The sequence below is a fragment of the Oncorhynchus nerka genome, linkage group LG24, assembly GCF_034236695.1.
Source record: "Oncorhynchus nerka isolate Pitt River linkage group LG24, Oner_Uvic_2.0, whole genome shotgun sequence".
In the NCBI taxonomy this organism is placed as follows: Eukaryota; Metazoa; Chordata; class Actinopteri; order Salmoniformes; family Salmonidae; genus Oncorhynchus; species Oncorhynchus nerka.
The window spans coordinates 100,556,369-100,581,536 of record NC_088419.1 but is presented as its reverse complement, the minus strand read 5'-3'; the positions used below and the strand labels follow the sequence as shown (position 1 = coordinate 100,581,536).

The following is a 25,168-nucleotide window of genomic DNA, read 5'->3' as shown; positions in this document are numbered from 1 at the left end:
ACTGAAACCACACCCTCCTCCAAACTGAAACCACACCCTCCTCCAAACTGAAACCACACCCTCCACCAAACTGAAACCACACCCTCCTCCAAACTGAAACCACACCCTCTCCAAACTGAAACCACACCCTCCTCCAAAACTGAAACCACACCCTCCTCCAAACTGAAACCACACCCTCCTCCAAACATTTGGAACCTTGCCAATGAACCATTTTCACCGATCAATATTTGGGATGACGTGTCACTAGTCACAGAGACCTGTTTGAGTGTTAGTAGCATGTTGTTTAAAGGTCTGAGTGACTTGACCTGTCATTGGTTCCATTGTTCTAATAGCCAGACCTCTGACTTGCTATATTGAGAACTCCATTCCTCTCCGTGATCTCTAAACTGGAATCAACTTTAGAAGGTTTTAAGCAGTAATTACTAGAATAGTGTGAACATACCCAAAAACACAAGCAGAAATCCAAATAATGTTTTAAGTAAAAACATTTTTGAAGTTGAAGCCTATAAGGTAAACCATTCTGTAGATTGATTCTCTATTCAAAATGCTCCTCCTGTTGTATGAACGGGCTCTCATCTTGTCCACAGGCACAGAGGTGCAGGTCTTTTCAGTAATAATGAAGGCATGCATCCACTGTCCCCTATTCAAGGGTACATACAGTGGGGAGAACAAGTATTTGATACACTGCCGATTTTGCAGGTTTTCCTACTTACAAAGCATGTAGATCCAGAAAATCACATTGTATGATTTTTAAGGTATTCATTTGCATTTTATTGCATGACATAAGTATTTGATCCATCAGAAAAGCAGAACTTAATATTTGGTACAGTAACCTTTGTTTGCAAATACATTTCCTGTAGTTCTTGACCAGGTTTGCACACACTGCAGCAGGGATTTTGGCCCACTCCTCCATACAGACCTTCTCCAGATCCTTCAGGTTTCGGGGCTGTCGCTGGGCAATACGGACTTTCAGCTCCCTCCAAAGATTTTCTATTGGGTTCAGGTCTGGAGACTGGCTAGGCCACTCCAGGACCTTGAGATGCTTCTTACGGAGCCACTCCTTAGTTGCCCTGACTGTGTGTTTCGGGTCATTGTCATGCTGGAAGACCCAGCCACGACCCATCTTCAATGCGCTTACTAAGGGAAGGAGGTTGTTGGCCAAAATCTTGCGATACATGGCCCCATCCATCCTCCCCTCAGGTGCAGTCATCCTGTCCCCTTTGCAGAAAAGCATCCCCAAAAAATTATGTTTCCACCTCCATGCTTCACGGTTGGGATGGTGTTCTTGGGGTTGTACTCATCCTTCTTCTTTCTCCAAACACGACGAGTGGAGTATAGACCAAAAAGCTCTATTTTTGTCTCATCAGACCACATGACCTTCTCCCATTCCTCCTCTGGATCATCCAGATGGTCATTGGCAAACTTCAGACGGGCCTGGACATGCGCTGGCTTGAGCAGGGGGACCTTGCGTGCGCTGCAGGATTTTAATCCATGACGGCGTAGTGTGTTACTAATGGTTTTCTTTGAGACTGTGGTCCCAGCTCTCTTCAGGTCATTGACCAGGTCCTGCCGTGTAGTTTTGGGCTGATCCCTCACCTTCCTCATGATCATTGATGCCCCACGAGGTGAGATCTTGCATGGAGCCCCAGACCGAGGGTGATTGACCGTCATCTTGAACTCCTTACATTTTCTAATAATTGCACCAACAGTTGTTGCCGTCTCACCAAGCTGCTTGCCTATTATCCTGTAGCCCATCCCAGCCTTGTGCAGGTCTACAATTTTATCCCTGATGTCCTTACAGAGCTCTCTGGTCTTGGCCATTGTGGAGAGGTTGGAGTTTGTGTGATTGAGTGTGTGGACAGGTGTCTTTTATACAGGTAACGAGTTCAAACAGGTGCAGTTAATACAGGTAATGAGTGGAGAACAGGACGGCTTCTTAAAGAAAAACTAACAGGTCTGTGAGAGCCGGAATTCTTACTGGTTGGTAGGTGATCAAATACTTATGTCATGCAATAAAATGCTAATTAATTACTTAAAAATCATACAATGTGATTTTCTGGATTTTTCTTTTTTGGATTCCGTTTCTCACAGCTGAAGTGTACCTATGATAAAAATTAGACCTCTACATGCTTTGTAAGTAGGAAAACCTGCAGTGTATCAAATACTTGTTCTCCCCACTGTAGGTCATACCCAGTCTCGTGAAGGGTAAACACATGTCAAGGCCGTATACTAGCCTTTTTTATGTTGTACATTTAACCTTTTGCAGAAAAGATTCAACCAGTTTACCCACCTAGGCCTAGATTCAACCAGTTTACCCACCTAGGCCTAGATTCAACCAGTTTACCCACCTAGGCCTAGATTCATCCAGTTTACCCACCTAGGCCTAGATTCATCCAGTTTACCCACCTAGGCCTAGATTCATCCAGTTTACCCACCTAGGCCTAGATTCATCCAGTTTACCCACCTAGGCCTAGATTCAACCAGTTTACCCACCTAGGCCTAGATTCATCCAGTTTACCCACCTAGGCCTAGATTCATCCAGTTTACCCACCTAGGCCTAGATTCATCCAGTTTACCCACCTAGGCCTAGATTCAACCAGTTTACCCACCAAGGCCTAGATTCATCCAGTTTACCCACCTAGGCCTAGATTCAACCAGTTTACCCACCTAGGCCTAGATTCAACCAGTTTACCCACCTAGGCCTAGATTCAACCAGTTTACCCACCTAGGCCTAGATTCATCCAGTTTACCCACCTAGGCCTAGATTCAACCAGTTTACCCACCTAGGCCTAGATTCATCCAGTTTACCCACCTAGGCCTAGAATCAATCCAGTTTACCCACCTAGGCCTAGATTCATCCAGTTTACCCACCTAGGCCTAGATTCATCCAGTTTACCCACCTAGGCCTAGATTCATCCAGTTTACCCACCTAGGCCTAGATTCATCCAGTTTACCCACCTAGGCCTAGATTCATCCAGTTTACCCACCTAGGCCTAGATTCATCCAGTTTACCCACCTAGGCCTAGATTCATCCAGTTTACCCACCTAGGCCTAGATTCAACCAGTTTACCCACCTAGGCCTAGATTCAACCAGTTTACCCACCTAGGCCTAGATTCAACCAGTTTACCCACCTAGGCCTAGATTCAACCAGTTTACCCACCAAGGCCTAGATTCATCCAGTTTACCCACCAAGGCCTAGATTCATCCAGTTTACCCACCTAGGCCTAGATTCATCCAGTTTACCCACCTAGGCCTAGATTCAACCAGTTTACCCACCTAGGCCTAGATTCAACCAGTTTACCCACCTAGGCCTAGATTCATCCAGTTTACCCACCAAGGCCTAGATTCAACCAGTTTACCCACCTAGGCCTAGATTCATCCAGTTTACCCACCTAGGCCTAGATTCATCCAGTTTACCCACCTAGGCCTAGATTCAACCAGTTTACCTACCTAGGCCTAGATTCAACCAGTTTACCCACCTAGGCCTAGATGCAACCAGTTTACCCACCTAGGCCTAGATTCAACCAGTTTACCCACCTAGGCCTAGATTCATCCAGTTTACCCACCTAGGCCTAGATTCAACCAGTTTACCCACCTAGGCCTAGATTCAACCAGTTTACCCACCTAGGCCTAGATTCATCCAGTTTACCCACCTAGGCCTAGATTCAACCAGTTTACCCACCTAGGCCTAGATTCATCCAGTTTACCCACCTAGGCCTAGATTCATCCAGTTTACCTACCTAGGCCTAGATTCAACCAGTTTACCCACCTAGGCCTAGATGCAACCAGTTTACCCACCTAGGCCTAGATTCAACCAGTTTACCCACCTAGGCCTAGATTCATCCAGTTTACCCACCTAGGCCTAGATTCAACCAGTTTACCCACCTAGGCCTAGATTCAACCAGATCAAGCATTAACCGGCGATAGCGACACATATCTGGTGTTTTGGCGGTGTTGGAGGAGTAGCTTCCTTGGAGCTGTCAAATCTCCCACTCGCGTTAGAAGTTCAGAACCAGAACCAGAACCAGAACCAATAGGCTGTATAGAAATCATTGGGCTCAAATTGAAAAACTATTCAACTAAATAATAAGGATGGATGTGGATTTACATCTCACATGACAGTGTTGGAACAGTGTTAACAAGGCTGCATGAGATTTCTGTTAATACGACTCCATGCAGCCAATGGCAATGTCCGCTTTAGGTGTAATGCCGGGAGCTGCTCGTGGATTTGACAGCTCTAAGGCAGTTCCACCTCCGACACAGTCAGAACAACCACGATGCGGACATCGACTAAAGTGGATCTCATTGAATAGAGACCCTATTTTTATTTACCACTACATCACTGGTTATACCTCAACTGTTTTTACCACTACATCACTGGTTATACCTCAACTGTTTTTACCACTACATCACTGGTCATACCTCAACTGTTTTTATCACTACATCACTGGTCATACCTCAACTGTTTTTATCACTACATCACTGGTCATACCTCAACTGTTTTTACCACTACATCACTGGTTATACCTCAACTGTTTTTACCACTACATCACTGGTTATACCTCAACTGTTTTTACCACTACATCACTGGTTACGCCTCAACTGCAGAACAGTCATAAGAAGTCATAGGTCGTGCTGAGAGTTGTGCCTCTGATATCAAGCAGTGGTTCATGTATGTTTGATCTAGTGTGTTCCAAATGGCACCCTATTCCCTTTATAGTAAACTACTTTAGACCAGGGCCCTATTCCCTTTATAGTGCCATACTTTTGACCAGGGCCCTATTCCCTTTATAGTGCCCTACTTTAGACCAGAACCCTATTCCCTTTATAGTAAACTACTTTAGACCAGAGCCCTATTCCCTTTATAGTGCACTACTTTTGACCAGGGCCCTATTCCCTATATAGTGTCCTACTTTTGACCAGGGCCCTATTTCCTTTATAGTGCCCTACTTTTGACCAGGGCCCAGCCATGCTCTTCAGTTGGTACAGTGTTATAACTAGAGAAACGTTTTAACCACAGATATGGGATATCTAATGGAAAAACATGGTAGGTGGGGTTTTTTAACTTCAAAGTGTGCTAACCATTGAAGTGCCCATTCTGTATATGCTACTTTAAACCAGTGCTGTGTGAAGTGCTTGTTGTGGTCTAAGACACCGACAGAGGTTTTAGTGAAAACATTAGTCATATCATTATTGCTTAGGTCAAAGGAGCATTTTAAAACATGTGGCCACTGCCTGAGATATGAAATACATACATTGCATAAAGAGAGGACTAAAGATTACAAAAGTTCACGTAAACAGATACATCAATATATCCGTGCAGGTCAGGAAGACAGCAGCTCAACAGACAGGAAGTGGAGAGAGCAGCTCAACAGACAGGAAGTGGAGAGAGCAGCTCAACAGACAGGAAGTGGAGAGAGCAGCTCAACAGACAGGAAGTGGAGAGAGCAGTTCAACAGACAGGAAGTGGAGAGAGCAGCTCAACAGACAGGAAGTGGAGAGAGCAGCTCAACAGACAGGAAGTGGAGAGAGCAGCTCAACAGACAGGAAGTGGAGAGAGCAGCTCAACAGACAGGAAGTGGAGAAAGCAGCTCAACAGACAGGAAGTGGAGAAAGCAGCTCAACAGACAGGAAGTGGAGAGAGCAGCTCAACAGACAGGAAGTGGAGAGAGCAGCTCAACAGACAGGAAGTGGAGAGAGAAGCTCAACAGACAGGAAGTGGAGAAAGCAGCTCAACAGACAGGAAGTGGAGAGAGCAGCTCAACAGACAGGAAGTGGAGAGAGCAGCTCAACAGACAGGAAGTGGAGAGAGAAGCTCAACAGACAGGAAGTGGAGAGAGCAGCTCAACAGACAGGAAGTGGAGAGAGCAGCTCAACAGACAGGAAGTGGAGAGAGAAGCTCAACAGACAGGAAGTGGAGAGAGCAGCTCAACAGACAGGAAGTGGAGAGAGCAGCTCAACACAGGAAGAAACAGTTCACTGTTGTCAATAATTTTGTGCAAATATATCTTAGCAGATAATGATGTTCAAGTCAATGATATTATTTTATTTTGAAAACGAGCCACGTTTTATTTCATCATGCTGCAGTTTCATCCTCTTCTTTAGGCGAGTTCTGTCACGAACCGGCTCCCAAGTTCAGAATAAAAAGGGAGACAACGTGGAGATAAGGAATAACAAAATATATTTATTACCTGAAGTAATGTAAATACAATTAACAATGGTGTGTGTAGTCAGTAGTGAGTGAGTGTTTGCACGCATAAATGTGATAATGAGGGGGGTTGAAAGGTGCCAAAGCAAACAAACAAAAACCAGCCACAAAATGCCACAACCAAAATCTATCAGTGTGTCTGCTCCTCAATGATTGGGGAAGAGGTGTATTTATCCCGGGACACACCCGAGCACAGGTGTTTCCCATGTATCTGACGACCCTCCAGGCTCCGCCCACCGACATCCTAATAAGGAAAACAAGAGCAAAGAGAAAGAATACGGCAGACAGAGTGGGAGGGTCGTCACAGTATAGTAACGTAATTATACATGGTTGTAGGTTGTTACTATAGTAATGTAATTATACATGGTTGTAGGTTCTGTTACTACAGTAACGTAATTATACATGGTTGTATGTTCTGTTACTATAGTAATGTAATTATACATGGTTGTAGGTTCTGTTACTATAGTAATGTAATTACACATGGTTGTATGTTCTGTTACTATAGTAACGTAATTATACATGGTTGTAGGTTCTGTTACTACAGTAATGTAATTATACATGGTTGTAGGTTCTGTTACTATAGTAACGTAATTATACATGGTTGGAGGTTCTGTTACTATAGTAATGTAATTATACATGGTTGTAGGTTGTTACTATAGTAATGTAATTATACATGGTTGAAGGTTCTGTTACTATAGTAATGTAATTATACATGGTTGTAGGTTCTGTTACTACAGTAATGTAATTATACATGGTTGTAGGTTCTGTTACTATAGTAACGTAATTATACATGGTTGGAGGTTCTGTTACTACAGTAATGTAATTATACATGGTTGAAGGTTCTGTTACTATAGTAATGTAATTATACATGGTTGTAGGTTCTGTTACTACAGTAATGTAATTATACATGGTTGTAGGTTCTGTTACTATAGTAACGTAATTATACATGGTTGGAGGTTCTGTTACTATAGTAATGTAATTATACATGGTTGTAGGTTGTTACTATAGTAATGTAATTATACATGGTTGAAGGTTCTGTTACTATAGTAATGTAATTATACATGGTTGTAGGTTCTGTTACTACAGTAATGTAATTATACATGGTTGTAGGTTCTGTTACTACAGTAACGTAATTATACATGGTTGTATGTTCTGTTACTACAGTAATGTAATTATACATGGTTGTCTATAGTAATGTAATTATACATGGTTGTAGGTTCTGTTACTACAGTAATGTAATTACACATGGTTGTAAGTTCTGTTACTATAGTAATGTAATTATACATGGTTGTAGGTTCTGTTACTACAGTAATGTAATTATACATGGTTGTATGTTCTGTTACTATAGTAACGTAATTATACATGGTTGTAGGTTCTGTTACTATAGTAATGTAATTATACATGGTTGAAGGTTCTGTTACTATAGTAATGTAATTGTACATGGTTGTCTATAGTAATGTAATTATACATGGTTGTTGGTTCTGTTACTATAGTAATGTAATTATACATGGTTGTAGGTTCTGTTACTATAGTAATGTAATTATACATGGTTGAAGGTTCTGTTACTATAGTAATGTAATTGTACATGGTTGTCTATAGTAATGTAATTATACATGGTTGTTGGTTCTGTTACTATAGTAATGTAATTATACATGGTTGTAGGTTCTGTTACTATAGTAATGTAATTATACATGGTTGTTGGTTCTGTTACTATAGTAATGTAATTATACATGGTTGTAGGTTCTGTTACTATAGTAATGTAATTGTACATGGTTGTAGGTTCTGTTACTATAGTAATGTAATTATACATGGTTGTATATTGAATGGCCCTAGCCCTCACCCTCCGATCCAACAGGTCCCAGACGTGCTCAATGGGATTGAGATCATGGCTCTGGCAGAACTGGCATTCCTGTCTTGCAGGAAATCACAGAACAAGCAGTATGGCTGGTGGCATTGTCATGCTGGAGGGGCATGTCAGGATGAGCCTGCAGGAAGGGTACCGCATGAGGGAGGAGGATGTCTTCCCTGTAACGCACAGCGTTGAGATTGCCTCCAATGACAACAAGCTCAGTCTGATGATGCTGTGACACACCGCCCCAGACCATGACGGACCCTCCACCTCGAATCTGACCATCATCCCATGTGAGGCAAAACCACAACTCGTCAGTGGAGAGCACTTTTTGCCAGTCCTGTCTGGTCCAGCGACGGTGGGTTTGTGCCCATAGGCGACGTTGTTGCCGGTGATGTCTGGTGAGGACCTGCCTTACAACAGGCCTACAAGCCCTCTGTCCAGCCTCTCTCAGCCTATTGTGGACAGTCTGAGCACTGATGGAGGGATTGTGTGTTCCTGGTGTAACTCGGGCAGTTGTTGTTGCCATCCTGTACCTGTCCCACAGATGTGATGTTCGGATGTACCGATCCTGTGCAGGAGTTGTTACACGTGGTCTGCCACTGTGAGGACGATCAGCGGTCCGTCCTGTCTCCCTGTAGCGCTGTCTTAGGCGTCTCAGTACGGACATTGCAATTTATTGCCCTGGCTAAATCTGCATCCTCCTTGCAGCGTGCCTAAGGCAAGTTCACGCAGGGACCCTGGGCATATTTCTTTTGGTGTTTTTCAGAGTCAGTAGAAAGGCCTCTTTAGTGTCCTAAGTTTTCATAACTGTGACCTTAATTGCCTACCGTCTGTAAGCTGTTAGTGTCTTAACGACCATTCCACAGGTGCATGTTCATTAATTGTTTATGGTTCATTGGACAAGCAGGGAAACAGTGTTTAACCCCTTTACAATGAAGGTCTGTGAAGTTATTTGGATTTTTACGAATGATCTTTTAAAGACAGGGTCCTGAAAATGGAACGTTTCTTTTTTTGTTTATTGAATCAATTTTAGAATGAGGATGTAAAGTAACATGTGGAAAAAGTCAAGGGGTCTGAATACTTTCTGAATGCACTGGGTGTGTTTATCTTTTAAAAATCTATTTTCCTTCATTATTTTCCCCTAACCCTACCACCCCTCCCCTAATTAGAGTAAACTAATGAAAAACACTACTTAGGCTTCTGCTTCCAGCTTATACATACTCTATACACTACCAGTCATAAGTTTCACAACATCAAGGCTTTTTCTTTATTTTGACTATTTTCTACATTGTAGAATAATAGTGAAGACATGACAACTATGAAATAACACATATGGAATCATGTAGTAACCAAAAAAGTGGTTACTTTTCAAACAAATCAAAATATATTTTATATTTGAGATTCTTCAAAGAAGCCACCCTTTACGGTGACAGCTTTGCACATTCTTGGCATTCTCTCAACCAGCATCATCTGGAATGCTTTTCCAACAGTCTGCGCATGCTCGGAGGACGCGGCTAGAGATATGACATAACGATATAATGACAAAGTTAAGTTTTTTGTTGTTGCAAATTTATTAAAAATAGAAAACAAATACTTATTTACATAAGTATTCAGACCAGTTGCCATGAGACTCGAAATTGAGCTCAGGTGTAGTACACCACCAACCTCTCAGTGTCATGTTGAGGTTCTCCTGCAGATCCGGTGTCATGTTGAGGTTCCCCTGCAGATCCGGTGTCACGTTGAGGTTCTCCTGCAGATCCAGTGTCACGTTGAGGTTCCCCTGCAGATCCGGTGTCATGTTGAGGTTCTCCTGCCCATTGGAACCTTGTATTCAGTGTGATGTCTTTAAATCAATATGTGTTCTAACTCCAAGTGTCAATATACTAACGACTACTTAGAGCCCAATCAATATTTACCACAATAGTCGTTTAAGGTCAATTTTTTACCTACACTGAACAAACACAAACACAACATATGAAGTGTTGATCCCATGTTTCATGAGCTGAAATAAAAAAAATCCCAGAAATGTTCCATATGCAGAAAAAGCGTGTTTCTCTCATTCTGTGTTGGTTCACATCCCTGTTAGGGAGCATTTCTCCTTGGCCAAGATAATCCATCCACCAGACAGGTGTGGCATATGGGGGGGAAAACTCATTATGAATTGGCTGGGCATGGCTCCCCAGTGGCTGGGCCTGGCTCCCCAGTGGGTGGGCCTGGCTCCCCAGTGGGTGGGCCTGGCTCCGGCCTGGCTCCCCAGTGGGTGGGCCTGGCTCCTCAGTGGGTGGGCCTGGCTCCCCAGTGGCTGGGCCTGGCTCACCAGTGGGTGGGCCTGGCTCCCCAGTGGCTGGGCCTGGCTCCCCAGTGGGTGGGCCTGGCTCCCCAGTGGGTGGGCCTGGCTCCCCAGTGGCTGGGCATGGCTCCCCAGTGGGTGGGCATGGCTCCCCAGTGGGTGGGCCTGGCTCCCCAGTGGGTGGGCCTATGCCCCCCAAGGCCCACCCATGGCTTCACCCCTGCCCAGTTAAATGAAATCCAAAGATTAGGGCCTTCATTTCATTTCGCTGCTCTGGCCCCCCAATGGTGGAACAAACTCCCTCACGACGCCAGGACAGCGGAGTCAATCACCACCTTCCGGAGACACCTGAAACCCCACCTCTTTAAGGAATACCTAGGATAGGATAAAGTAATCCTTCTCACCCCCCTTAAAAGATTTAGATGCACTATTGTAAAGTGGCAGTTCCACTGGATGTCATAAGGTGAACGCACCAATTTGTAAGTCGCTCTGGATAAGAGCGTCAGCTAAATGACTTAAATGTCAATTGACAATATTCCTTCCATGAACTGTAACTCAGTCAAATATTAGAAATTGTTGCGTTTATATGATGATGTGTTCCCATTTTAGTTCAGTGATGAAGAGAGTAGATTCACAGGTTATGATGAAGACTACTAGATTCACAGGTTATGATGAAGACTACTACATTCACAGGTTATGATGAAGACGTGTAGATTCACTGGTTATGATGAAGACGTGTAGATTCACAGGTTATGATGAAGACGTGTAGATTCACAGGTTATGATGAAGACTACTACATTCACAGGTTATGATGAAGACTACTACATTCACAGGTTATGATGAAGACGTGTAGATTCACAGGTTATGATGAAGACGTGTAGATTCACTGGTTATGATGAAGACGTGTAGATTCACTGGTTATGATGAAGACGTGTAGATTCACTGGTTATGATGAAGACGTGTAGATTCACAGGTTATGATGAAGACTACTACATTCACTGGTTATGATGAAGACGTGTAGATTCACAGGTTATGATGAAGACGTGTAGATTCACAGGTTATGATGAAGACGTGTAGATTCACAGGTTATGATGAAGACTACTACATTCACAGGTTATGATGAAGACGTGTAGATTCACTGGTTATGATGAAGACGTGTAGATTCACTGGTTATGATGAAGACTACTAGCTTCACAGGTTATGATGAAGACTACTACATTCACAGGTTATGATGAAGACGTGTAGATTCACTGGTTATGATGAAGACGTGTAGATTCACTGGTTATGATGAAGACTACTAGCTTCACAGGTTATGATGAAGACTACTACATTCACAGGTTATGATGAAGACGTGTAGATTCACTGGTTATGATGAAGACTACTAGCTTCACAGGTTATGATGAAGACTACTACATTCACAGGTTATGATGAAGACGTGTAGATTCACTGGTTATGATGAAGACGTGTAGATTCACAGGTTATGATGAAGACGTGTAGATTCACAGGTTATGATGAAGACTACTACATTCACAGGTTATGATGAAGACGTGTAGATTCACAGGTTATGATGAAGACTACTACATTCACAGGTTATGATGAAGACTACTACATTCACAGGTTATGATGAAGACGTGTAGATTCACAGGTTATGATGAAGACGTGTAGATTCACTGGTTATGATGAAGACGTCACACTGGTTATGATGAAGACGTATGATGAAGACTACTACATTCACAGGTTATGATGAAGACGTGTAGATTCACTGGTTATGATGAAGACGTGTAGATTCACTGGTTATGATGAAGACGTGTAGATTCACTGGTTATGATGAAGACGTGTAGATTCACAGGTTATGATGAAGACGTGTAGATTCACTGGTTATGATGAAGACTACTAGCTTCACAGGTTATGATGAAGACTACTACATTCACAGGTTATGATGAAGACGTGTAGATTCACTGGTTATGATGAAGACGTGTAGATTCACTGGTTATGATGAAGACTACTACATTCACTGGTTATGATGAAGACTACTACATTCACAGGTTATGATGAAGACTACTACATTCACAGGTTATGATGAAGACTACTAGCTTCACAGGTTATGATGAAGACTACTACATTCAATGGTTATGATGAAGACTACTAGCTTCACAGGTTATGATGAAGACTACTACATTCACAGGTTATGATGAAGACTACTACATTCACAGGTTATGATGAAGACTACTACATTCACAGGTTATGATGAAGACGTGTAGATTCACTGGTTATGATGAAGACGTGTAGATTCACAGGTTATGATGAAGACGTGTAGATTCACTGGTTATGATGAAGACGTGTAGATTCACTGGTTATGATGAAGACTACTAGCTTCACAGGTTATGATGAAGACTACTAGCTTCACTGGTTATGATGAAGACTACTAGCTTCACAGGTTATGACGATGAAGATGAGTAGAGCGTACAGAGACCGGTTGGAAAGGTATGGATCGCAGTTTTGGGGTCACGATTCGGTTTTGGTATAGGGGGAAAATGAACAGTTTGGCTTCGGCAGTTGGTACTTCTGATTCCATAACAGGCCTGATGAGAGCACCATCTTCTGAAATGAAAACACCACGACTCATCAACACCAGAAGAAATATGGAAACGTGGCTCAGACATGGAAAAGACCTGTTTTCTTACGAAGACACAAATATGCTCACTTGTGTGACTCAAAGGGGGTGTGTCTATGGCACTGTAGTTCTCCTTTCCCAGTCCGGGGTCATGTGATTGGCTGTCACTTAACAGTCCGGGGTCATGTGATGGGCTGTCACTTAACAATCCGGACCCCTTAACCCCGACATCCTGACCCCTTAACCCGGCATCCTGACCCCCTGACCCCGACATCCTGACCCCCTGACCCCGACATCCTGACCCCCTAACCCCGATATCCTGACCCCTTAACCCCGACATCCTGACCCCTTAACCCCGACATCCTGACCCCTTAACCCCGACATCCTGACCCCCTAACCCCGACATCCTGACCCCCTAACCCCAACATACTGACCCCCTAACCCCAACATACTGACCCCCTAACCCCGACATCCTAACCCCGACATACTGACCCCGACATCCTGACCCCCTAACCCCGAAATCCTGACCCTCTAACCACTGAGAATGGCCGCACATATCGCTCTTGATTATTTTGGCCTGATCAGAATCAGCTGAGAAGGGTTAAGTTGTGTTATGTACGTGCGTTTCCGTCTTGCTCCCATGGAATACTGAGGAGATGTTGGTGTAAATGTGTCAACATGTCTGAGGTGTTGGCAGATGTAGAGGCTATTCTAGATGAGCGTGGAGACATGCTCTCTGTCCATCACCTCTCTATTCTATTCTAGATGAGCGTGGAGACATGCTCTCTGTCCATCACCTCTCTATTCTATTCTAGATGAGCGTGGAGACATGCTCTCTGTCCATCACCACTATTCTATTCTAGATGAGCGTGGAGACATGCTCTCTGTCCATCACCACTATTCTATTCTAGATGAGCGTGGAGACATGCTCTCTGTCCATCACCACTATTCTATTCTAGATGAGCGTGGAGACATGCTCTCTGTCCATCACCTCTCTAATCTATTCTAGATGAGCGTGGAGACATGCTCTCTGTCCATCACCACTGTAATCTATTAGGAACCAAAATGTTGTCAAACTGGAGATGTAAACGATGACAGGAAATCCATCCCACATCTCTATTCAGATGAGCCATGCTCCCATCACCTCACTAATCTATTCTAGATGAGCGTCATGCTCTCTGTCCATCACCACTCCCACCTATTAGGAACCAAAATCCAAACTGGAGATGTAAACCACCTCTCCACCCTCCCACCTCCCCATCTCCATCTCCACCTCCCACCTCTCCACCCTCCCACCTCTCCACCCTCTCCACCCTCCCACCTCTCCATCTCTCCACCTCTCCATCTCTCCACCTCTCCACCTCTCCACCTCCCCATCTCTCCATCTTACAGAACTAGTTCCCGGCTGCGCCTCACAAAAGGACAGTTTGAAATGCGCAAACCTTTTATTACATATAGGCTCTAGTTGTTCTATCAGATCAGCAGACAACACAGTGTAGGTTTAGCCTGTAGGTAGTGGTTATATTAGTTTAACTCCGATTAGGAGGCAGGTTTAGCCTGTAGGTAGTGGTTATATTAGTTTAACTCCGATTAGGAGGCAGGTTTAGCCTGTAGGTAGTGGTTATATTAGTTTAACTCCGATTAGGAGGCAGGTTTAGGCTCTAGTTGTTATATTAGTTTAACAGACAATTACAGGCAGGTTTAGCCTGTAGGTAGTGGTTATATTAGTTTAACTCCGATTAGGAGGCAGGTTTAGCCTGTAGGTAGTGGTTATATTAGTTTAACTCCGATTAGGAGGCAGGTTTAGCCTGTAGGTAGTGGTTATATTTGTTTTTTGTATTCTTTCAGGCTCACAGTGCGACCGAAACAAGGTTCCGTATGAATATGTATACTGTTAAACCCCTAACAGATACAGAAAAACATTTCTAAGCAAAACAGAGACAGATAAACAGACCAGTTGTTTAATCTCAGAAGACAACACTGCTCACAGAGAGCATGGAGAGAGATAAGAGGTAACAGGAGACATGTCAGAGTCCCATTAACGTGATGATCTGGACGCCCATCATGCATCAGTCCTCCTGTCTGTATGTGTCTCAGCGGACCAATAGATAGATGCCCCAGCCAGTGTAGGGGGCCCTGGTCCCAGTTGACCAATAGATAGATGCTCCAGCCAGTGTAGGGGGGCCTGGTCCCAGTTGACCATTAGAGAGATGCCCCAGCCAGTGTAGGGGGCCCTGGTCCCAGTTGACCAATAGATGCCCCAGCCAGTGTAGGGGGCCCTGGTCCCAGTTGACCATTCGATAGATGCCCCAGCCAGTGTAGGGGGCCTGGTCCCAGTTGACCATTCGATAGATGCCCCAGCCAGTGTAGGGGGCCTGGTCCCAGTTGACCATTAGATAGATGCCCCAGCCAGTGTAGGGGGCCCTGGTCCCAGTTGACCAATAGATAGATGCCCCAGCCAGTGTAGGGGGCCTGGTCCCAGTTGACCAATAGATAGATGCCCCAGCCAGTGTAGGGGGCCCAGGTCCCAGTTTACCAATAGATGGCTGCGATTGGCCCCTGCTGCTCTATGGCTGGTCAGGGCTCCAGTGGTCAGAGAGGGAATGACAGAGCGGTGACAGAACTGGGGCCAGTGTCTACAGTAGGTGAGGGGTCAGGGATGTCACCTCTGTGCTGAGGTTCTACTGGACCCCCCCAGGCCCTGCTTCCCTCTGCTGTAGTCTCCTCCTGCCTGGCCCCCCGAGTCACCCCTACCCTGCCTCCACCTCTGACCTTGAGCCTCTGGCTCCGAGTCACTGAGCTCCAGGTCAGGGCAGTATCCATCCGTCTCCTGGTAGGGTGGTGGTCTGGTACCACTGGCTCCTTGGGGGCCTCCAGGAGCTGGTTTGGCCCAGGGTCGGTCCTGGGCTGATCTGGTACCACCGAGTCCCTGGGGGACTCCGGGAACTGGTTTGGCCCAGGGCCGGTCCTGGGCTGATCTGGAGCCTTTACCCCCCTGGGACACCTTGTCCCCCCGCAGGTCCTCCGTGGTCCGCACCAAACTGACCGTCGCCTCCTTGAACGACCGGCTGAAGTGCTCCATGGTTGACCTCTTGAAGCTGGCTGACTGGCTGCCCTTGCCCCCTGACCCCTCACCAGCTTCCTGTTCACTGGGGGTCTGACAGGCGGTGTCCTTCTGGGTCACGCCCACCATCTTCTCCATCACACCGTTGGATTTGGGGATGTGGCCCGCTCGGTCTGGGTCCAGTTGAACATTTCCATTGGAGGAATGGCCGTGGAGCACCAGGGGTTTACCCGTTAAGGTTTTGCCAGTCAGGGGCTTGCCAGTAGATTTGATAGGCAGGGCTGAGCCTCTGGACATGCTGTTGGTCAGTGCTGGTCCAGTGGTGGTACTGCTCTCTCTAAATGACTGACCTGAGGTAGAGGTTGACAGTAGACTGCCATTGGAGCGCTCCTCTCTTCTGCCTCGCCCATGGAACTGAGGCTTCCCTCCTCCTTTACCCAACCCTCCTCCCCCCTTACCCAGCCCCCTCCTTCCTTACCCAGCCCCCTCCCTCCTTCCCCAGCCCCCTCCCTCCTTCCCCAGCCCCCTCCCTCCTTACCCAGCCCTCCTCCCTCCTTACCCAGCCCCCTCCCTCCTTCCCTAGCCCCTTCCCTCCCCCACTACGTTCGTGAACATTCCCGCTGTTATCTGGACACAGGGGGCCGTTGCCTGACTTGGAGCCGGTCTTCCCGTTACCCAGCGACACTTTGGGCATCTTCAGCGTCAGGGTGATTCTGGGAGGAGGCCGGAACAACATGCTGTCCACCGGCAAACCTGGAGAGAAAAGACCATGAGGGCCAATCAGAATTATGGGTTTAGTCCCCAACTCCTCCCACACCATGAGGGCCAATCAGAATGATGGGTTAGTCCCCAACTCCTCCCACACCATGAGGGCCAATCAGAATGATGGGTTAGTCCCCATCTCCTCCCACACCATGAGTCCCAACTCCACCCTAGGATAGAACATTAACCTGGAGAGACAAACACCATGAGTCCCAACTCCACCCTAGGATAGAACATTAACCTGAAGAGACAAACACCATGAGTCCCAACTCCACCCTAGGATAGAACATTAACCTGAAGAGACAAACACCATGAGTCCCAACTCCACCCTAGGATAGAACATTAACCTGGAGAGACAAACACCATGAGTCCCAACTCCACCCTAGGATAGAACATTAACCTGGAGAGACAAACACCATGAGTCCCAACTCCACCCTAGGATAGAACATTAACCTGGAGAGACAAACACCATGAGTCCCAACTCCACCCTAGGATAGAACGTTAACCTGAAGAGACAAACACCATGAGTCCCAACTCCACCCTAGGATAGAACATTAACCTGGAGAGACAAACACCATGAGTCCCAACTCCACCCTAGGATAGAACATTAACCTGAAGAGACAAACACCATGAGTCCCAACTCCACCCTAGGATAGAACATTAACCTGGAGAGACAAACACCATGAGTCCCAACTCCACCCTAGGATAGAACATTAACCTGAAGAGACAAACACCATGAGTCCCAACTCCACCCTAGGATAGAACGTTAACCTGTTCCTCTTCTGGACAGAGGACACACAACCAGTATCTTACCAGCGGAGATCTCCTGGTTGAGCAGTTTGACGTGGAGGTTGAAGATCTGCTCCTGGGCCTTGCTCTGAGACAGTTTCAGCTTCTCCCTCCGACTCACCATGTAACACAGGTTCCTCACCTGTAGGGGACACAACATGGCCGTCAGGTGAGCAGACGTTGACCCAACACGGTAGAGAAGGCTATGTTCTAAAATCAGGGGCGGGCAAACTTTTTGGCTCAGGGGTCAGTTCGGGATTTTGAAATTCAACGGAGATCCGTAGTTTGCCCACCCAATTTCTAGATAGACATTTAAATACCTGGAAGGATCCTCAGTAACTAGAATATAATAGACTGGTCCTATACCTGGCACAGAAAATGTGTACCTGGAGAGCTAACCTAGAAACCATATAGATGAGCTTCATTACATGATATCTCTCCAACCCTGTACCTGGAGAGCTACCCTCCTGTAGGTTAACTCCAACCCTGTTCCTGGAGAGCTACCCTCCTGTAGGTTAACTCCAACCCTGTTCCTGGAGAGCTACCCTAGAAACCATATAGATGAGCTTCATTACATGATATCTCTCCAACCCTGTACCTGGAGAGCTACCCTCCTGTAGGTTAACTCCAAGCCTGTTCCTGGAGAGAGACCCTCCTGTAGGTTAACTCCAACCCTGTTCCTGGAGAGCTACCCTAGAAACCATATAGATGAGCTTCATGACATGATATCTCTCCAACCCTGTTCCTGGAGAGCTACCCTCCTGTAGGTTAACTCCAAGCCTGTTCCTGGAGAGAGACCCTCCTGTAGGTTAACTCCAACCCTGTACCTGGAGCTAACCTAGAAACCATATAGATGAGCTTCATTACATGATATCTCTCCAACCCTGTACCTGGAGAGCTACCCTCCTGTAGGTTAACTCCAAGCCTGTTCCTGGAGAGCTACCCTCCTGTAGGTTAACTCCAAGCCTGTTCCTGGAGAGCTACCCTCCTGTAGGTTAACTCCAACCCTGTACCTGGAGCTAACCTAGAAACCATATAGATGAGCTTCATTACATGATATCTCTCCAACCCTGTTCCTGGAGAGCTACCCTCCTGTAGGTTAACTCCAAGCCTGTTCCTGGAGAGACCCTCCTGTAGGTTTTAACTCCAAGCAGGTTCCTGGAAAGCTACCCTCCTGTAGGTTTTAACTCCAACCCTGTCGGAGTCCAAACCTACAGGAGGGTATCTCTCCAGGAATAGGGTCGGAGTTCAAACCTACAGGAGGATATCTCTCCAGGAATAGGGTCGGAGTTCAAACCTACAGGAGGGTATCTCTCCAGGAACAGGGTCGGAGTTAAAAACCTACAGGAGGGTCTCTCTCCAGGAATAGGGTCGGAGTTCAAACCTACAGGAGGGTCTCTCTCCAGGAACAGGGTCAGAGTTCAAACCTACAGGAGGGTATCTCTCCAGGAATAGGGTCGGAGTTCAAACCTACAGGAGGGTATCTCTCCAGGAATAGGGTCGGAGTTCAAACCTACAGGAGGGTCTCTCTCCAGGAACAGGGTCGGAGTTAAAAACCTACAGGAGGGTCTCTCTCCAGGAACAGGGTCAGAGTTCAAACCTACAGGAGGGTATCTCTCCAGGAATAGGGTCGGAGTTCAAACCTACAGGAGGGTAGCTCTCCAGGAATAGGGTCGGAGTTCAAACCTACAGGAGGGTCTCTCTCCAGGAACAGGGTCGGAGTTAAAAACCTACAGGAGGGTCTCTCTCCAGGAACAGGGTCGGAGTTCAAACCTACAGGAGGGTCTCTCTCCAGGAACAGGGTCGGAGTTAAAAACCTACAGGAGGGTCTCTCTCCAGGAACAGGGTTGACGAGCCCTGACATAATATAACCAACCAGTCACACACTAAGTCCTGTCTGAGGTGCATGAACATCCTCATTCGTGTGTAGCCGCTGTCTTCTAATATATCTGTTTTAAATATCTAACTAATAAGTAATACTAACCCTCTCTAAGTCCTGTCGGAGGTGCATGAACATCCTCATCCGTGTGTAGCCGCTGTCTTCTAATATATCTGTTTTAAATATCTAACTAATAAGTAATACTAACCCTCTCTAAGTCCTGTCGGAGGTGCATGAACATCCTCATTCGTGTGTGGATGCTGTCTTCATGAGGCAACAACAGCAGGTTACCCTCCTCCTCACTAGGGGGCAGCAGAGCACGGTTGAAGTTGCTCTTCCTCTTCAGTTTCCAGTACTGGTAGATGAAGTCCAGCAGGCTGGGAGGGAGGCCCAGGTTCAGGGCCAGCTCCTCAGGGTGAATCAGAGTAGAAAACTCCTCCTCTAGTTCTAGCAACCTCTGGGCCCTCAGGCCCCCCCTCTCTGGGTCTACGGGGGGTTTGGGCCGGGCCGGACTGAGACCAGAGCCTGGCTCCCCTGCCTTGGACTGCTTGTTGTGGGCTGGTTGACAGGGGCTGAGCCCGGGGGCTGGTGGGTCGGAGGAGGCCTGGTTCTTGGGCTTGCTGTGCTTCAGGCAGTAGGACCTGAACTTCACCTCATCTCCTTCATCCAGGACAGTCTTCATCTCCAGGCTGTGCTCGAAGGCACACGTCACATGGAACGGGATGGTGCAGTTCTTCACTGAGCACTGAGGGAGGAGACCCAACACAACAGAATATACACATCATTAACTAAATCAGAATAATAAACATATTACTCCAAGACACACGTCATATGGAACGGGATGGTGCAGTTCTTCACTCAGCCCTCTGGGGGATGGAGGAGGATAAGGAGAGTTGAACTCTGGGGGATGGAGGAGGCAGCGGGCCCTACCCTCCACGTAGACAGAGGGCGCTACCCTCCACGTAGACAGAGGGCCCTACCCTCCACGTAGACAGAGGGCCCTACCCTCCACGTAGACAGCGGGCCCTACCCTCCACGTAGACAGCGGGCCCTACCCTCCACGTAGACAGCGGGCCCTACCCTCCACATAGACAGCAGGCCCTACCCTCCACGTAGACAGCGGGCCCTACCCTCCACGTAGACAGCGGGCCCTACCCTCCACGTAGACAGCGGGCCCTACCCTCCACATAGACAGCGGGCCCTACCCTCCACATAGACAGCGGGCCCTACCCTCCACATAGACAGCGGGCCCTACCCTCCACATAAACAGCGGGCCCTACCCTCCACATAGACAGAGGGCCCTACCCTCCACGTAGACAGCAGGCCCTACCCTCCACGTAGACAGCGGGCCCTACCCTCCACGTAGACAGCGGGCCCTACCCTCCACGTAGACAGCGGGCCCTACCCTCCACGTAGACAGAGGGCCCTACCCTCCACGTAGACAGAGGGCCCTACCCTCCACATAGACAGAGGGCCCTACCCTCCACGTAGACAGAGGGCCCTACCCTCCACGTAGACAGAGGGCCCTACCCTCCACGTAGACAGAGGGCCCTACCCTCCACATAGACAGCGGGCCCTACCCTCCACGTAGACAGAGGGCCCTACCCTCCACGTAGACAGCGGGCCCTACCCTTCACATAGACAGCATTACTCACCTGTATACAGGCTCCAGTCTTCAGTTTACAGAGGCTGCAGATGAGAGACCAGCGGGAGGGGGGGATGTGAGACACTTTGGTGATGGGCTCCATCCTCTCTGGACACGCGATGCTCACCTAGAGACATGAAGAACACACTGTCAACACGCTATGCTCACCTAGAGACATGAAGAACACACTGTCAACACGCTATGCTCACCTAGAGACATGAAGAACACACTGTCAACACGCTATGCTCACCTAGAGACATGAAGAACACTGTCAACACGCTATGCTCACCTAGAGACATGAAGAACACGCTGTCAACACGCTATGCTCACCTAGAGACATGAAGAACACTGTCAACACGCTATGCTCACCTAGAGACATGAACACACTCAACACGCTATGCTCACCTAGAGACATGAAGAACACGCTGTCAACACGCTATGCTCACCTAGATACATGAAGAACACACTGTCAACACGCTATGCTCACCTAGAGACATGAACACACTGTCAACACGCTATGCTCACCTAGAGACATGAAGAACACTGTCAACACGCTATGCTCACCTAGAGACATGAAGAACACGCTGTCAACACGCTATGCTCACCTAGATACATGAAGAATACACTGTCAACACGCTATGCTCACCTAGAGACATGAAGAACACACTGTCAACACGCTATGCTCACCTAGAGACATGAAGAACACTGTCAACACGCTATGCTCACCTAGAGACATGAAGAACACACTGTCAACACGCTATGCTCACCTAGAGACATGAAGAACACTGTCAACACGCTATGCTCACCTAGAGACATGAAGAACACACTGTCAACACACTATGCTCACCTAGAGACATGAAGAACACACTGTCAACACGCTATGCTCACCTAGAGACATGAAGAACACTGTCAACACGCTATGCTCACCTAGAGACATGAAGAACACACTCAACACGCTATGCTCACCTAGAGACATGAAGAACACACTGTCAACACGCTATGCTCACCTAGAGACATGAACACACTGTCAACACGCTATGCTCACCTAGAGACATGAAGAACACGCTGTCAACACGCTATGCTCACCTAGAGACATGAAGAACACACTGTCAACACGCTATGCTCACCTAGAGACATGAAGAACACGCTGTCAACACACTATGCTCACCTAGAGACATGAAGAACACACTGTCAACACGCTATGCTCACCTAGAGACATGAAGAACACTGTCAACACGCTATGCTCACCTAGAGACATGAAGAACACACTGTCAACACGCTATGCTCACCTAGAGACATGAAGAACACTGTCAACACGCTATGCTCACCTAGAGACATGAACACACTGTCAACACGCTATGCTCACCTAGAGACATGAAGAACACAGTCAACACGCTATGCTCACCTAGAGACATGAAGAACACACTGTCAACACGCTATGCTCACCTAGAGACATGAAGAACACTGTCAACACGCTATGCTCACCTAGAGACATGAAGAACACACTGTCAACACGCTATGCTCACCTAGAGACATGAAGAACACACTGTCAACACGCTATGCTCACCTAGAGACATGAAGAACACTGTCAACACGCTATGCTCACCTAGAGACATGAAGAACACGCTGTCAACACGCTATGCTCACCTAGAGACATGAAGAACACTGTCAACACGCTATGCTCACCTAGAGACATGAAGAACACGCTGTCAACACGCTATGCTCACCTAGAGACATGAACACACTGTCAACACGCTATGCTCACCTAGAGACATGAAGAACACTGTCAACACGCTATGCTCACCTAGAGACATGAAGAACATGCTGTCAACACGCTATGCTCACCTAGAGACATGAACACACTGTCAACACGCTATGTTCACCTAGAGACATGAAGAACACACTGTCAACACGCTATGCTCACCTAGAGACATGAACACACTGTCAACACGCTATGCTCACCTAGAGACATGAAGAACACGCTGTCAACACGCTATGCTCACCTAGAGACATGAAGAACACGCTGTCAACACGCTATGCTCACCTAGAGACATGAAGAACACACTCAACACGCTATGCTCACCTAGAGACATGAACACACTGTCAACACGCTATGCTCACCTAGAGACATGAAGAACACACTGTCAACACGCTATGTTCACCTAGAGACATGAAGAACACACTGTCAACACGCTATGCTCACCTAGAGACATGAAGAACACACTGTCAACACGCTATGCTCACCTAGAGACATGAAGAACACACTGTCAACACGCTATGTTCACCTAGAGACATGAACACACTGTCAACACGCTATGCTCACCTAGAGACATGAAGAACACACTGTCAACACGCTATGCTCACCTAGAGACATGAAGAACACGCTGTCAACACGCTATGCTCACCTAGAGACATGAACACACTGTCAGCACGCTAGGTTCACCAAACCCCCGGTTCAGTACGTATCGTAAACGGTTCACCAAACCCCCGGTTCAGTACCTATCGTAAACGGTTCACCAAACCCCCGGTTCAGTACGTATCGTAAACGGTTCACCAAACCCCCGGTTCAGTACGTATCGTAAACGGTTCACCAAACCCCCGGTTCAGTACGTATTGTAAACGGTTCACCAAACCCCCGGTTCAGTACGTATCGTAAACAGTTCAGTACGTATCGTAAACGGTTCACCAAACCCACGGTTCAGTACGTATCGTAAACGGTTCACCAAACCCCCGGTTCAGTACGTATCGTAAACGGTTCACCAAACCCCCGGTTCAGTACGTATCGTAAACGGTTCACCAAACCCCCGGTTCAGTACGTATCGTAAACGGTTCACCAAACCCCCGGTTCAGTACGTATCGTAAACAGTTCAGTACGTATCGTAAACGGTTCACCAAACCCACAGTTCAGTACGTATCGTAAACGGTTCACCAAACCCACGGTTCAGTACGTATCGTAAACGGTTCACCAAACCCACGGTTCAGTACGTATCGTAAACGGTTCACCAAACCCACGGTTCAGTACGTATCGTAAACGGTTCACCAAACCCACGGTTCAGTACGTATCGTAAACGGTTCACCAAACCCACGGTTCAGTACGTATCGTAAACGGTTCAGTACGTATCGTAAACGGTTCACCAAACCCCCGGTTCAGTACGTATCGTAAACGGTTCACCAAACCCTAGCTCCAACAGTGTTTCCAGCTCCAACAATGCAGTAATATCTAACTAAATGCTTGTGTTTCTAGCTCCAACAGTGCAGTAATATCTAACTAAATGCTTGTGTTTCTAGCTCCAACAGTGCAGTAGTATCTAACTAAATGCTTGTGTTCCTAGCTCCAACAGTGCAGTAGTATCTAACTAAATGCTTGTGTTTCTAGCTCCAACAGTGCAGTAATATCTAACTAAATGCTTGTGTTTCTAGCTCCAACAGTGCAGTAATATCTAACTAAATGCTTGTGTTTCTAGCTCTGACAGTGCAGTAATATCTAACTAAATGCTTGTGTTTCTAGCTCCAACAGTGCAGTAATATCTAACTAAATGCTTGTGTTCCTAGCTCCAACAGTGCAGTAGTATCTAACTAAATGCTTGTGTTTCTAGCTCCGACAGTGCAGTAATATCTAACTAAATGCTTGTGTTCCTAGCTCCGACAGTACAGTAGTATCTAACTAAATGCTTGTGTTCCTAGCTCCAACAGTGCAGTAGTATCTAACTAAATGCTTGTGTTTCTAGCTCTGACAGTGCAGTAATATCTAACTAAATGCTTGTGTTTCTAGCTCTGACAGTGCAGTAATATCTAACTAAATGCTTGTGTTCCTAGCTCCAACAGTGCAGTAATATCTAACTAAATGCTTGTGTTCCTAGCTCCAACAGTGCAGTAATATCTAACTAAATGCTTGTGTTTCTAGCTCCAACAGTGCAGTAGTATCTAACAATTCACAACAATACGCACGTTTAAAAGTAAAAGAACGGAATTAAGAAATATATAAATATTAAGACGAGCAAAGTAGGAGTGGCATTGACTAAAATAAAGTATGTACATATGAAATGAGTAAAGCAGTATGTAAA

At 46.5% G+C, this 25,168-nt stretch overlaps 1 protein-coding gene across 1 annotated transcript in view; it reads right to left on the bottom strand.

The window, feature by feature from the left end:
• Positions 1-14,912: 14,912 nt before the first annotated feature.
• Positions 14,913-25,168, bottom strand: part of jade3 (jade family PHD finger 3) — a 109,257-nt gene continuing 99,001 nt past the window's right edge. The window contains exons 9-13 of the mRNA XM_065009404.1: positions 21,115-21,231; positions 19,668-20,204; positions 17,605-17,722; positions 16,594-16,782; positions 14,913-16,502 (exon numbers count right to left, since the gene is read on the bottom strand). Coding sequence (XP_064865476.1) covers positions 15,628-16,502; positions 16,594-16,782; positions 17,605-17,722; positions 19,668-20,204; positions 21,115-21,231 — 1,836 coding nt within the window. The 3' untranslated portion in view covers positions 14,913-15,627. The remainder of the gene's footprint in view (positions 16,503-16,593; positions 16,783-17,604; positions 17,723-19,667; positions 20,205-21,114; positions 21,232-25,168) is intronic.